Genomic DNA, 14,908 nt, shown 5'->3' on the forward strand with positions numbered 1-14,908 from the left:
CAGAAAGTGAAACATCTCCCTGCATCAGAACATGTTTTACTGTCAAATGCAGTTCTGCAGCAATGATCACCGTGCTGATGATTAGAGTAATGTGCAACTTCAAAATGCAGTTGGGCATGCGATGATTAAAAATGCCTTCAAAAATGCAAGTAAAATTCAATATTTTGCAAAGTAGCCCAGTAGAAAAGTAGGCCAGATTGGACCCAGCAAACCCACATGACAGCACACTATACATTTCAAAAAACTCTAGCTTCAGCTGTCACCCTGCCACAGGGAATTCATCCTGTTTTCTTCATCCCCTAAAAATTCATTTGTGCAGACTGATCAGTATTTGTGTACGAATGGATTTTACACATGTCTTTTGAAATTCTAAGTTTACAGGTCTGTTCTAGTGCATCTGTGAAGGTTTTCAGTCATCCAGGTCATAGCATAGCCGCTGGTAGTAAATCAAACAAAACTGGATTTGCTTCACTTCTCATCCAGCTTGATTATGGAGATTGCACTACCCATAAAGGTTTAAAAGTCAGGAAAATTCCTCCCATCAGATGAACTGCAGAAGCCACTTGGATGAGTAGTGAAACATTTGAGAGAACATTCAAAAAACCCAGTTGGGTTTGCTTTACTAACCCTAGATATTCTACTCTATCATTAATAAATTATGGGATAATGCAGTTTCCATACTATGCCTGATGAACAGACCTGAACTGTCTCAAAAGATTGCAGTTTTCCCCAGGTATTCAATTAAAACGTATCTAAACCCAAAAACAAAAATGTTATTATTGCAGCTTACCGGTACTTAGATGTGGTGGCTTCATTAGTTTTTTTCAGGCCTTTTTCATTTTTTTTTTCACCTGGTGATCCCGTGAATAGAACACTTCCTGCACCTTCATTTCTAAGCTTGTTTTCTCCATTGTTTCTTTGGGGGTGGCCATGGAGGTCGCACAGGTTGGAATTCACACATGTCTGTAGATTGATGGGGCTAGTAGTTTACACAATAAATATAATGGTCCTTGTACTTTCTTTTGAGCTTACAGGACGCCACAAGGTCACTGCATCTCTAGGAAAACCAAGAGGTATTTTCTGTATAGCCTGCAGAAATGGAAACTAATGCTGCCACCATATCTATGGACTGGTAATATAAATGTATACACTGGGTGGCCAGATTATTATGATCACCCCATCAGTACTTCGTTGGGCCACGAGATGACTCCACGGAATGACTTCCTTAGGCCGCCTCATGACTCCACGAGATGTTGAAAGGTGATGCGAGGAATCTGAAACTGCACTGTTGCCCTTCTGTTGTCTTGTACCAGTCTTGCCACTCTCCGTTCTGCCCTAACATTGACTAGTCGCTGAGGCCACAATTTGCACGTTCAGACCCAGATTTTCGGCTGACAGTCCAGTCTTTAAACACTTTAACAACAGCTGCTCTTGAACATTTAACTAATTTTGCTGGTTTGCTGATAGTCGCTCCATGGCTCCGAGCGGCAACAATCATCCCACGCTCAAAGGCTGTTAAATCGTGTTGTTTACTAATAGTTGTTTACTAACTTGTTATAGCTAATTATAGCTAATTTGCCTACAAATGTCAGGTGGTCATAATAATCTGGCCACTCAGTGTATACATTTTGTTTTGGGGATTAAATACACTGATACAATGGTATAATTTACTAATAAATGTTCTTTTTGTTATCAGTGACTAACATTGTACAATACTCTGCTACATAATTACAATTTTAAATGAATAGTTGTACACATGATGTCACAGTTGCTCTTTGTTAAGTACTGTCCTTATCTCATTCATCTTAATGATCTCTTTGGTTAATTCTGCAATATTCTGGCTATCAAAATAAAATTCATTAACTATAATTTAAAAAAATGTACTGAGTTCCATCTACATGAACACAATATGAAATACACCAAGAAAGGGGTTGATGTGATTATCACCATCTATTATTATGAGTTGGAGCTGGCTTTTAAGCCAATGATATGAAGTTATAAATACATGTGCAAATGTTATAAACTGCAAAAAAAAGGAGCTTGGTCCATTAGATGACAATTGTAGGGCTACCGTATATTTCTATGTAAATGCATTTTGTTTTTGTATTGCCACAACCAATAGCATGAATAACGTGTACTTTAATCATTTCAAAGCTGCTTGTGACAACATATTAATGCCACAAGCCTTAAAGGATCCCTCCACACAAAACTGATACTTATTTTTTGGGTAGGTTTAACCACCCACTGGCTTCTGTACATCTCTTGAGAACTAACGTGAATCTGAATTTCCAGTTTCAGGGCCATCATGTAGGTCTCTTACTTTCCCTGTAAGATTTTCACCTATTTTAAATTATGGTGGATGCTACAGTTGTAGCAGATGGAGTGAGGCTCCATTGTGGTGGGAGGTCAGTACAGAGGAGCTATCAGTAGCGGGATAATTTAAGGAGAAAGACGCAGGGAGATAATTTTGTCTCAGGTGGTGCACTCCAAAAGGAGGTGTGGGACAAAGCTCTCAAATTGCCTCCTGGCTGATACTTGGTGTTAGGGGCACCAAAGAAACTGAGGAAGGTTTCAGAATCTACATTTCTGTCTTGTTTCTTTGTGTTCAATTTGGGGAGAAGAGATGAGGCTTAGCATCTGGAGTGGCGGGGCAACTATTTTGGCATCATACCTGAAGTGTATGTTTTATGTAAACTGTCTTTAACTACAATTTAAAATGAGCATGTCAAAATAATCAGTAGATCCAGAGATACAGACATCTGCAAATATATTGGTCCCTTACTGTGATGGTTGGTGTCACTGACAATAGGGAAACTCTGGAGGTGGTGGGGGGGACCAAGTTTAATTGTTGCAGGCAAAAGTAAAGCTTTACATATCTGTTCATCTGTCAGTATCTGTCGATCTACTGTTTTACAGACATTAAGTTTTCACCATGCATGACCACTGCTTATGCATTTTTCATTATATGCCTATTTTGTGCTGGCTAGCTTCCTAAAAGGGAAGCTTTAAAATTAAAAAGTCAGACTTCCTAATGATTTAAAACAAAATGTTTGCCTTAGAGCAGGCCCCATGCATAGGTACAAGCCCACCTGGCATCCCACAATTCAATGAGCGCTCCTCGGTAGCAAGTTACGTTGCTCTAATTAAGTAGCAGACTGCAGTAGTGAAAGGGTTCATTTTCAGGGAACGTTCTTATGTCAGATGTCAGAAAAGTCATGACACCAGTGACAGTATGGGTCTAGGATCTTCTAGGGTCACAAAAGAAGGTTTTCAGCTTAAAAAAGGCAATAGAAGACACCAGTTCTAAGAAAGGACTTTTAATTTAGTTTTAATTTATCAGGATGACATATTTACTCTAAAGCACAACTCTCAACTTAAGTTGGCCACCACTTATATTCTTATTCACTATGATACAAAATGGCAATTTCACTAGGAGCCAGTGACACAACTGGTATAATTATCTCAATAGTTCCAAATATTTGAGTGTCTGACAAACTGTTCCAGCTTACAAAATGGCTTGCTCCATGGTGTGCAAATAAAAAGCACACTTTAAATGCACAATTAATACTGAGTATTGGTAAACTGTACAGGAGTACATGGCTACACATACTGGCCTGCCTGTTTAGCATAAAAAACAGACAAGCCTTAGCCACAATGTATACACATGTCAATCTGTCAAGCTACAAAACTGAGAAAATTCAGATGACCGTAGAACAGCTGAGCCTTATTTTTTCTGCTGGTTAAAAAAGAAGGGGAAAAAATGAAAAAAATACAACTATGTTTCAACAGAGGAAACAGAACCAAACCATAAAGCTTGATTCCAATCAATGGTAACATAAAAATGCCATTCTTGTGTTACCTTTAGTGCTTATGTTCATATAATTTCACTTATGTTCTGTCCATAAAAAAGAAAAAATCTAACTAAATTAGCACCCTGGGGCATTTTAAAGATATAGATTTTTTTTTACACATGGTGTACTAATATATATTTGTTCCATTTTTATAAAAGGCTATCTGATTTCCCATAAAATGTAGAAAAGCAATAAAAAAGAAAGCATTGGACTAAACAATTCCAAAGTAAATGCTTGCTCAAAAATATATATGTATATATATATATATTTATATATATAATGTATAAAAAAAAGGCCTGTACATTGGTTTTGGTTGACTGGGTTAAATTAATAAAAGTACAGTGCATGCTCAGACCTGATTTGGGGTTTGGAAGTTTCTATAACAGTTTACACATACAATAGGTTTTTCAAAAGTTGCTATCTTTTGGTTAATATTTCTAACAGCAGTATGCAGTCATAGTTTTACAGGCAGCATTATTATATTTATTTGGTACCAAAGAGAAATGTAAACCCGTGCTTTTTCCAAAAGGCAGGGATGTCTGCATTTGATTCTGGTATGACTACATTGAGTCCAGAGACACAATAACACAAAAATAATGTAATAATGCTGACTGCACCTGTTTGTTACATTGCCCACGATACTTGTCAACATATGATGAGAAGGAGTTTGTATATGGCATGATTTGCACTCAGTTATTTTCATTCATCAAGGAAAGAGTGTCATGTGTTTCTTTCTTGACAATGTTAAATGGTTCCCTTTAGTGAAAAACTCTGCAATTAAAAACATTGCATCCGATAAACTTCTTACAATCATTTTTACAGTGGTGGTTGGCATATGAAATAAAAAAGCTAATTGGTTCCTCTTGGGTGGTTAAAGGGTGGTTATTTCAGACATTTTGGTAAATGAAACCCAATGAATTTCCCTATCACTGTCTATATTCTGAAATAAGGAAATAGTGAGTTTGACCTATGCTACTGCATTAATTCCTCCAACTACTAACTATGGATGGAGGAAGACAAATATGGGTAGGGTGTTTCATGTGGCAGTAGTAGATGAGGGGAAGCTGTATTTCTGTTGATGCTTCAGGAGGTAGTGAAGAAACAATCACTTTTTACCTACTTAAGGACCACTAGAATTCAGATGTTCTGGGACTTTAAAGGGTTTCTTCATCAAGATTTAATTTTTTTAGGTAAGCCTACTCTTAGATCTAAAGTACAGCTACAGCATAGTTACATTTCTCTTTCTTACTGGTCTGTAGATTTTCTGAGATTGCCATACTAGTTCTTAAGGTAGGAGTGAGTTTTTTTTTGACATTTGCAGCATGAAGATGGTCATCAAAAGAGAAAATTCTACAGCTTTAAGAAGCAACATAGCTGAAAGCATGGAAAGCCAGATCAGAGGTCCAAAACCTAAATAAATGTGTTAATCACATCAAGTGTGATAAGCCAGCATTGAAACACATTTATTAAAATATGTTAATAATAATGTTTTGAGTGTTAATGAATCTATATAAATTAAGTAATATATGTTTAAAATTATGCTTATGTGAATCATATAATGCATCAGGTGTGCAACCCAGAAGATACTGAGCACCTAAAAAGACATTGTTGCGAACAGAATAAGAAATATCTCATAGCCACATGTGGCTTAGGAGCCATGGGTTGAGGACCACTAAGTTTGATGAAGAAACCCTTTAAAGAGGCACTTGGCAGCCAATTGATTTAGATACAGTTTGTGGAGATTAGAATGCAACATATTAGTATAATAATTAACAGAATATGGTTATCTTTTATAACACACAAGTTTCACAAAAAACTGTCAAGAGATGGCATTTGATTAGGAATAATGGCATTAGAGCTTACTAAATGTACAAATATTTATAACAGTCCTTAAGCATTGGAACATGACTTGTGTATTATAAAACTGGTTTGTTGATTTAAAATGGCAAAAAGAAATACACTAGAAATGTAACAGGTAGTAATGTAAAAAAATTCAACAACACTACATTTAATGTCCAAGTGCAAGCACCTAAATCTGGTCTTTGAGCAGAAATGGCTATCACCCTATTTCCATAAATGATAACACAAAAAAAAGGGGAAAAAAAAAGATTCAGGCCACTTTGAAGACTGTTGAAAAAGAAACCAAATCCGAAATGTTACTATGTACATAAATGCTTCAGTTCACAAAGTAACGCAATGTACCAGAATACCGAGAAAGCGTCACACGTTTCCCAAAACTGCTAGCATAGTATTTGCATAAATCCCTTTTCTTATAAGGAAAAAAAGAAGACACAGTTTGAAGGAATACTATAAAAAAAGAAAGGCAAGGTCTTTCAATGACTGAAGAGACTTCCAGGATTGAAATAAAGTTGAGAAAATGTTTGTAAAAATGGAAGATCTGATTTAATACCAAACTCCCGAAGGCAGTTTTTGAACCCATTGTTTCAGAGAATCGTGTTTAGGTCTGTTCTGTGGTTGGCAAGAGGGTTGAGAGAGGAGCTTCCAACCATATCACTGATGGAAGAGGAAGTTGTGATGGTGTTATGCTGAATGACTTGCTGCTGGGAACAGGCAGGAACCGGACTCTCAGGCGGGCTGTTTTCGGGACCTGAGGATGACATTAGCATAATGTTTTGTAATCAGCTAAAATATTGAATACAAAAAGCATTTATACTTTTTAAAGAGAGTAAATCCTGTAATTTTTCAACTATTAAACATACTAGCATCATCTCAATTTCCATTTTTGCTGCTACACTAGATCATGAAGACAGCAGACTTGCATTTTGACAGTTGAATCTCATGTATTTTCAAGGCTACATGGGCAGTAAGTTCCTTGCAGCATCTATTCAGGGTGGCCGTGGAGCTCATATACATCTTGATATACCTAGACCATCTCTAATGGGAATCTCATCTTGCTCTAATCGATCTCAATTATACTTTGTCAAATCCAGTCCCAGTTACCGATACCCATCCCAAAATGCCCATTAAAAGATCTACATGGCCAGGTAAAGACTATAGACACCCAAAGATGAAATCACCTCCCTATATCAAAGCCTACGCATGGCGTAGTCTACTAATTAAATTGTTAGCTCAGTTGCTTTCCAATAATTTTCCAGATCGCATATTCTTCCATAACAATCTATGTGTCAGATTTTAGCGTTACAGGATCATTCTTACACATGTTTACAATAGCAGGAAGCACCACCTGGGCTGTTTTACAAACTCTGGAAAATAATTAACAGATTACACATTAGCAGCCTAATGCTGAGCTTGTCTTATCCTGCCTGGATAGATGTAGAGATGAAAAGTTCTCTATGATTCCTAAAACAAAAGAAGACACAAGATCTGGGGGGGTCAAAAGGAGTTATACCTATTAATTCAGTAACTGTCTGTTTTTTTACAAGGTAGCTTTAAGACATTAGTGGGTCCTGACCTAAGTCCTCATAGCAAGTTTTTAAGGGAAATAACTTTAATTAGTTGGTATGTTATTCAATACAGTGAGTATTAAATGTAGTAGAAGATTTTTTCAAGCGAGGATTCTCTTTTCTTTTTGTGACCACTTCTTTTTTTGTTAGGATCCAATTGTGGCTCCTTCTTTTAGCCACCCCAAGAGAATTACATTTTAATAAAGCTGTCCTACTCTATAGTGAGAGGACAGCAAATATAGGTATTGTTCTCTAACTGCCGTTATGTTGCAAAATACAGCTGACCCATAAAAAGACATAAACGTGCCCCCTGTCATCTAACTTGCTATTTGCTGCTGTCTGCTACATCTGTTTGTTTACTTAACATTTCCCGTGATAAAAGAAGAGTGGTTCCCTCTCATTGTAATTTGTCAATAGCAGAAACATGCAGCTTCACAATGAATTTTTTAGGTTGAAAAAGGCAGTGATTGTGCTATTAGTACTAGAAAACTGGATTAAGGAAATCATTTGAAAGATTTAGCCTAAAATGCCACTATAACTAAACATAAACCCTCTGACTCAAGACATTAATACATGTTATTAAAGTGTATCTTAAGCGATTATTTGTATTTGGTGTTGTATAGAGTAGGAACCGTTTATCAACCCTGTTCATTTTTATTGCTCTTTGTCCTCACAGCGGAGAGTCACCCTTTCTAAATTGTCCTAATAACCATTGTCACTGGGACCGAACGTAAGGGAAAAATCACAAACTTCTAAGTTGTCAGTTGAACAGGTATAGAGGGGAAGTCACTAATTGAGAAACTTGTGGCAATGACAATGTCTAAGAGAGTATTTACTATTTACACATTTCTCTCCCCTCAAAAAAAAGAAATATTTTCTTAAATATGTTTAGCTGTGATATGTATCTGAAATGCTTTAAATGTCTCTGTAAATGTTCCCATCAACTTGCAACTACAACTTTTACGGATCTACAAATTATTCCTAAAATAAATATTGCTAGCTGATGTGAAACACAACACCATGCTGATAAACAAGGATATTATAAATGGTGTATTCAATGGTAATAACTGCTGGGTAAATTAATGGGCGGTTACGTGAGAGACTTCTAAAGCTGCATCAGGTTTCTTTTTTAAACTGCCGTACTTAATCATAGGAGGTGTTACATGATGTATAATAAGCTACATGCTGCACTACACAACCTACAATAACACCTCTCAACTGCTTATTATATCCAGCGTACACCTGCATTATGATTGAACACTGTCAGAGCAATTAGATATGTTTTATGTCTATAATTATAAACATTTTATTTACAGATAACCATTTACAGTGACAGAGACCTTACTATTTCTATTATATGATTATTGGCATAGAAGCTGATAAAACATTGTAGCACACAGAACAACATCTATCTATCTATCTATCTATCTATCTATCTATCTATCTATCTATCTATCTATCTATCCATTATCTATCTATCTATCTATCTATCTATCTACTGTATCATCCATCTATCCATCCATCCTACAGAGGAGAATTTATTTCTTAAAATTGACATGTTGTAAAATTTCTGGAAAATGACAAAAGACATTTTACACTTAATATTTAAAGTATATCTAAAATCAAAATATTTTTTTTTTCAATTTTCATAGTGTAGGGAATAGATAGATTTAGATCGGCATTAGAATAGATTTTTTCTTCACTTCCTGTCACACAGACACTACAAGAAATGACAGGAAGTCTCTCCAAAGGGAGCAAAATCTTTATTTGTCAGGGCAAAAAGTGTCCTTGTTGGTACACTTCTTGATTTTGCAGTACCGGTGACAATGGTTACCAGAACAAATAGAGGGGTTGATCTTGTGGGGACACAAACAGCAATAAAACATTGATAGGGTTGCTAACTCTTCTACACTTTATCCATTGTAGATAAACTTTCAATAGACACCAATTGTGACAGTGAAGTAATGTTGCAGGTAGTCTAGTAAGGTAGACTACAAATAATTCTTGAATGAATGCTGTTACTCTGAAATGGATCAACAATTAGCAGCATATGTACCAAAATAATGGGTGCGATTTTTTTGAAAAGTGGAAAACCCCTTTAACTTGAACCTTTAGTGACCATTCTTACCCTTTTGAATAAAATAACAGATGTTGTTTTAAATTTTAAATATTATTTCTATCAGCAGCAGTCCACTTAATTTTCAGGTTGCCATCATTCTGTGTAGCTGATCTTGTTGTTGGCATATCTATAAAGCCACATTTTCTAATTTGCATCTCCTGGGCTGCAATAACTGTGCCTACTTGGCTGTATATGCCTCATGGAAAAGAAATACATCTATTTTGCATGTAGTGAAGTGTTATTCATTTTGAGAAAGGGAAGTGAGCCACCTGTATACCATACTCCCAATGGCTAGGATAGTATGTGCTGCTAAGGAGGGGGAAGATAGGTAAATGAGTTGCTTTGCCCTGCTTAGGCAAAATACAGGTTCATTTAAAGTTTACATAAAGTTTACAATTAGCTCCCCCCAGGTAATTCCCCTACCCACGGCACAGCTTGTGGTATCTTACTACCAAGCCAGGCCTTAGATAGTAAAACAAGAAGACCAATGACTTGAAAATGAATTGCTATATCTTTAAATGAAACTCAACTTACCATGAACTGGGCAGCTTTTGAGTAGCGGTACTCATCCTGCATAAAATGGAAAATTCATTTTAAATGCTTTAAGCAGCTCTCCTGCACTGTGATGTTGGCTTAAAATAATTCTTGCAAGAAGTCCAAAGATGACATCATATAAGCCAGGTTTAGAAAAAGAAAATGTAATTGACTTTGTGTTGTAAAGGTATTGTATTTTTGTATGTGTAAATGCTGAGAAACCACGCAGTATGAAGGGATAATAATGCAACATTTTAGCTTATTATAGAGCTAGTATGCCATTATATAAAACACTTTCTTAGTCTGAATATTGGAAACCTTTGGCTCTGTGTCATGGAATAACAAGTCATGGTATGCTGGAATGTTCAGTTCCTTGAGCTTTTAAAAAACTGTGTTTTATGCATGAAGAGCCAAGGGTTAGCTGCAAGCAGGAACAGTCAACATTCAAACATATTTGCAACTTAAGAATGTATTCCACAACAGAAACATAACATAGGGTTTAGTATATATTTTCCTGATGTTACATTTATGAAAAAAAACATTAAAGAGGTTGACTTGAAACTACAAACTTTTCTTTGCAAATTCACCCTTCTGCCTCTGGACACATCCATACATCACCAAACTGGAACAACAAAAAGGCCATTCACCCTGACAAGTAGAGTACATAGTATATCATGGGTTGTTTGCCATGGACACAGACAACATCTGGCAAAGTTGTGCCTCAAGTAGGTTTGAATGCCATTCTTGATGTAACTGCAGTAGACTAATCTTTGGACAAATCTATTGAATATGGATGAGTGTCCTTTAGAAGAACAGTGGTTTTGCATATTATGTAAATTTACATTATTTCCAGGCTTCCAGCGCTAATTAGAAATCCATCCATATTTTGTTTCATATCATAAACGCCATGTATGCTCCTAGAATATCCTTTTTTGCAGCCGCTGATCTCCTCCCGTCTTTTTCAGGTCCTTCTTGTCTACATCCATTTAATCTAGCATCAGCTGAACATCATAGTGACAGCAGTGAACTATGCCCCACAACGTGTGTTGACACAGCCATCTGTAGTCTCCATCATGTGACAGAGTAATAACACAGGTATACAATTGGGAGACAGTTGTCACACCATAAAAGGAAGTGCCTAAACAAGGACCTTCATAGCAGGATGACTAGACATTAGTAAAAGCTGCAGATTTAAAAAGACTGATAACAGCTTTTGGAATTACATAAACAAGTTACAGCTTATATGAGATTTACGTGATTATGTTAATATCTACTTTATCCCTTTATTTACACAAAGGTAAACTTAAGCACTGCTTTGATGTTTAAGTCTGTTTAAGACTATGGTGTATGGATAATAAAGGGTTTACCTATTATACAAAGACTTTCTTGCTAATGGGCCACATTTTAAAACTCAGGAATAGGAAGGTTTACATAGTCACATGGTGACTAGAGTCTCCTCCAAATCTCAAACTGCCATTTCTATATGTGCTATCAGACATAATGACTCTATCAGAGGGGTAGGCAACCTTGGTACTTCAACTGTGCTGAAATTCCAAATTCCATCATGCCTCTGCATCTAGAGTCATGGCTGTGGCTGTCAGAGTCTTTCAATGCCTTGTAGTTCAACAGCAGGAATGCCTAGGTTGCCTACCCCTGGCCTATAACATCATGACTTTTGCTAGTTCAAAAGTTATCAGCTATAACATAAGGGGAATGCGAAAACACACAGGAACAAAATAAAGTCCTTGCGTGTGTAGAAGTCTGCTGACTATATAAACAGAAAGGGTAGTATTATTAATGTTGGATTAACTATTATGTTATGTGGCATGTGTTTTACATAGCAATATGTCTAGTGGAGGTCTTCAAAGCATCTATGTAAATCTACACTGCAGAAATAGACACCACTTTCCAAATGAAAAAACATTTTACATCTAGAAAGCAGTGTTTATAGACAAAGTTTAAAGGGAATGTATAATGCTTTTTAGTTTTTTTATTTGATCTTTTATATGAAAATATTTTATTAATTTTTAATACAAACATTTTATACAGTGTGTATCATGACACACAGTTTTGGAGAGGATGTTGGGCTTTCTCATGAGAAACTCCAGCACTGCCTACATGCTTGCCGCCAGCCTCTGTATAACAGATTTGGCCGAAAGGAAGGGATCTTTTCAACTGATTGCATGGCACAGATATATAAACAACCCATAGCAATTTGTACTTTAGTCTGGAGCTTAACAATAGCCGGATGCAAGTAGTAAAAATTAAACACCCATTGAATATTTCTTATTAACCCGATTACAAAAACAAACTACTTTGTATGTATTAGCACTGAACTACAAATTAAAATAGAAATATATATGTAAAAAAACACTATACATTCCCTTTAAAGAACTCTTTGTAACTGTTAATAACCAAGAACATGTTTCCAAGAAGCAGATAAAGAAAAACGTATTTGTCCACATGTGTATGATGGTAAATTCATACAAAACGTTATACAAGAGACAGAGGGAGCGCAATGTATGAGCGGTTAGACACCTGTTTATGATGTCATGCTTTGACATTCTTGCACAGGGAAGCAGGAAAGCAGATTAAAGAATTTGAATTCTTATTAACTAACATGAATATGCTGCTTTATACAATCATTTTAAGACAAAAGTCTATGTTTGATAAGTCAAAATGCAATGCACAGAACAAAGCAACTATGAGCTTTTAGCAATTTATTTTAATCAATGCAAGTTGTATCCACCTTTTCATTGCTCTTTGCATTACTAAATAAAGACCAAAGGATTTCCATTGCTTCTACAGGAAGGCTGGCTTTCTTCAAATGTAATGCAAACAATATTATTTAACAAGAGCAAGGCTATGAATGAATTTCAGTAAACTGTGTTGTACAAGGTGTAGGATCATCTTATAACACATGTTTGTATAGACATCAGATAGGAAAAGGATCACCAGTGGGTAAGGCAGAGCACAGATTTTTCTGCATGAAGCATTGTCCACCTAAGTACTAGCAGCTTGTATGACATCCACTAGAATATGTAAATATGGAGTTGTGTTGGTAGTAGTATTCCCAGAATTTGTAGTTATATTAATTACATTAGCACTTATGGTGGACATATGTTCTTTTTGCCCAATATAATACATGCAGACAGAGGTGAAGTCAATAAAAATTGAGCTGTGTCACAGAAATGCTGGGCCCAGTGCAGGGTAAAAAGCAGCTGCTACTTAAAGCATTAATAAACTCAAGAACAAAAATTGAATATATTGCAACTTGCCAGCCATTAGTTGGGATGACCTCTGCTTTAGAGTGAACCCATGCTCATCCAACCCGGGAAGGAAGCTGTTAGTGCAGGTCCAATCAGTTGCAGGCCAGGGCATTCCCTGTCCAGCAGCTGCATGTAAACAAAGGGGCGGGATGCAGGTGAAGTGGTTGACATTATATGACAGCATAGCCATATTAGGTGAATATCACTGAACTAATATAGCCATTTGGCCCTTTAAGATCATTGATGTCACAGCATCCCGCCACTTTTTTTACATGCAGCTTCGGGGTGGGTAATGCCCTCGCCACATCTGATCGGGCAAAAACTGACAGTTTCCTTCTGGGTTCTGATGAACTTGGGCTTGGTCCGAACCCAAGCTCATCCCTAGTCCTTAAATGTGGTGCCTGCATTACTTTTTATTTTCAGGCTAAGAACATTTTCAGCAAGTACAGAAAATATCTGTTGATCTTGCCCGGAATGCAGCTTCTTTGTTACTTTTTGGAAGCAAAAACAAAACAATCAAAACTACTTTTCTTATCACCTAATTTGTAATAGAGATAATCTATAATGACATTAAATCTGGGTGGCAACCATGGCTCCCTCCATAGATACAGTAGAGTAGTGAGTGTAGCCACTCAGAGACAAGAAGTGTGTTTTTCATAGGATTACCCGATGAAAATAAAGGGAAAGAGTCTGAAAAAAAGAAAACTGATGCAACCAACACATCTAAGGACCGAAGGACTGAAGTTGAAATATAATAGTTTTTGGGGGGGGTTTCATACATTTTAATGTCTTAAGACTTTTTGCACTGTTTGGTCAAGTCAGACAAAAGGGCAACTGTATAGTTAAAATGTATGGGGGTAAATCACAATTCTGTTAACAATTGGTACTGTAGGTAGCTTAAAATAGATTTATGGTTAGCTGCAATTGCTTGGCTAAGGCTTATGTTAGGTCTAGGGTTAAAACAGTCTACATTTACTTTAGGCCACGGATTAATTTTAGGTATTAATATATGTGAAAGGGTTAGAGTGAAATGTTATCCAATTAAGGTTGTGGTTAGAATTGCATTGAATCATTTTTCAGATTAAAGTGTATTATCCATTATTATTTTTTGTAAAATGTCTGTGCTAAAAGACTAGATATTCTTACATTAATAAATGTCTTTTTGTAGGAGTACTAACAAGTGTTAGTTAGCACTCCTTCATAGGAGTGCGCCTTTAACTAATTCTGAATAGAGCTGGCTTATAGTAGTGTATTCTGATTGTGGGCCCAGGGTACTTTATTTAAACAAACTGTGAATTACATTGTATGTCTATCTCTTAGTGTAATGTCTGTTCCAAAACATACCTAAAGTGAACTAAACTCAGGAGTTAAACCTTAAAAATGCATTCAAGTACCCTGACTATTAACAAAAATGTATCTTATTTGTGTATCACTTGGCTGTAGATCCTCAAATCAACCCTGAATTGATGCTGACACTGTCCTTCCTTCTGGAGGGTGGCTACTTTTGTTCACCATGGCCCCTGTGAGTGTTGTAAAGTAGCCATCGCTCCAAGTGCACTCCAGTGATGGACTACGATCTCAATACAAGATTTTAGTCCATCACAGGAGTCAGCTTGGAGTGGTGGACTACTTTAGCTATTAACAAAAATGTATCTTATTTGTGTATCTCTCGGCTGTAGATCCTCAAATCATCTCTGAATTGGTGCTAAA

General features: G+C 36.4%; 1 protein-coding gene across 2 annotated transcripts in view; it reads right to left on the reverse strand.

Annotated features, from left to right (window-relative positions):
• Nucleotides 1-6,106: 6,106 nt before the first annotated feature.
• The window catches only part of CREB5 (cAMP responsive element binding protein 5), a 261,883-nt gene continuing 253,081 nt past the window's right edge, over nucleotides 6,107-14,908 (reverse strand). For both annotated transcript variants that reach the window (XM_018575758.1, XM_018575699.1), the window contains one exon: nucleotides 6,107-6,459. In XM_018575758.1, the coding sequence (XP_018431260.1) occupies nucleotides 6,296-6,459 (164 nt within the window). In that variant the 3' untranslated portion in view covers nucleotides 6,107-6,295. The remainder of the gene's footprint in view (nucleotides 6,460-14,908) is intronic.

This window comes from Nanorana parkeri, unplaced genomic scaffold (assembly GCF_000935625.1).
Source record: "Nanorana parkeri isolate BGI_ZX_2015 unplaced genomic scaffold, ASM93562v1 scaffold4, whole genome shotgun sequence".
NCBI classification, from domain to species: domain Eukaryota; kingdom Metazoa; phylum Chordata; class Amphibia; order Anura; family Dicroglossidae; genus Nanorana; species Nanorana parkeri.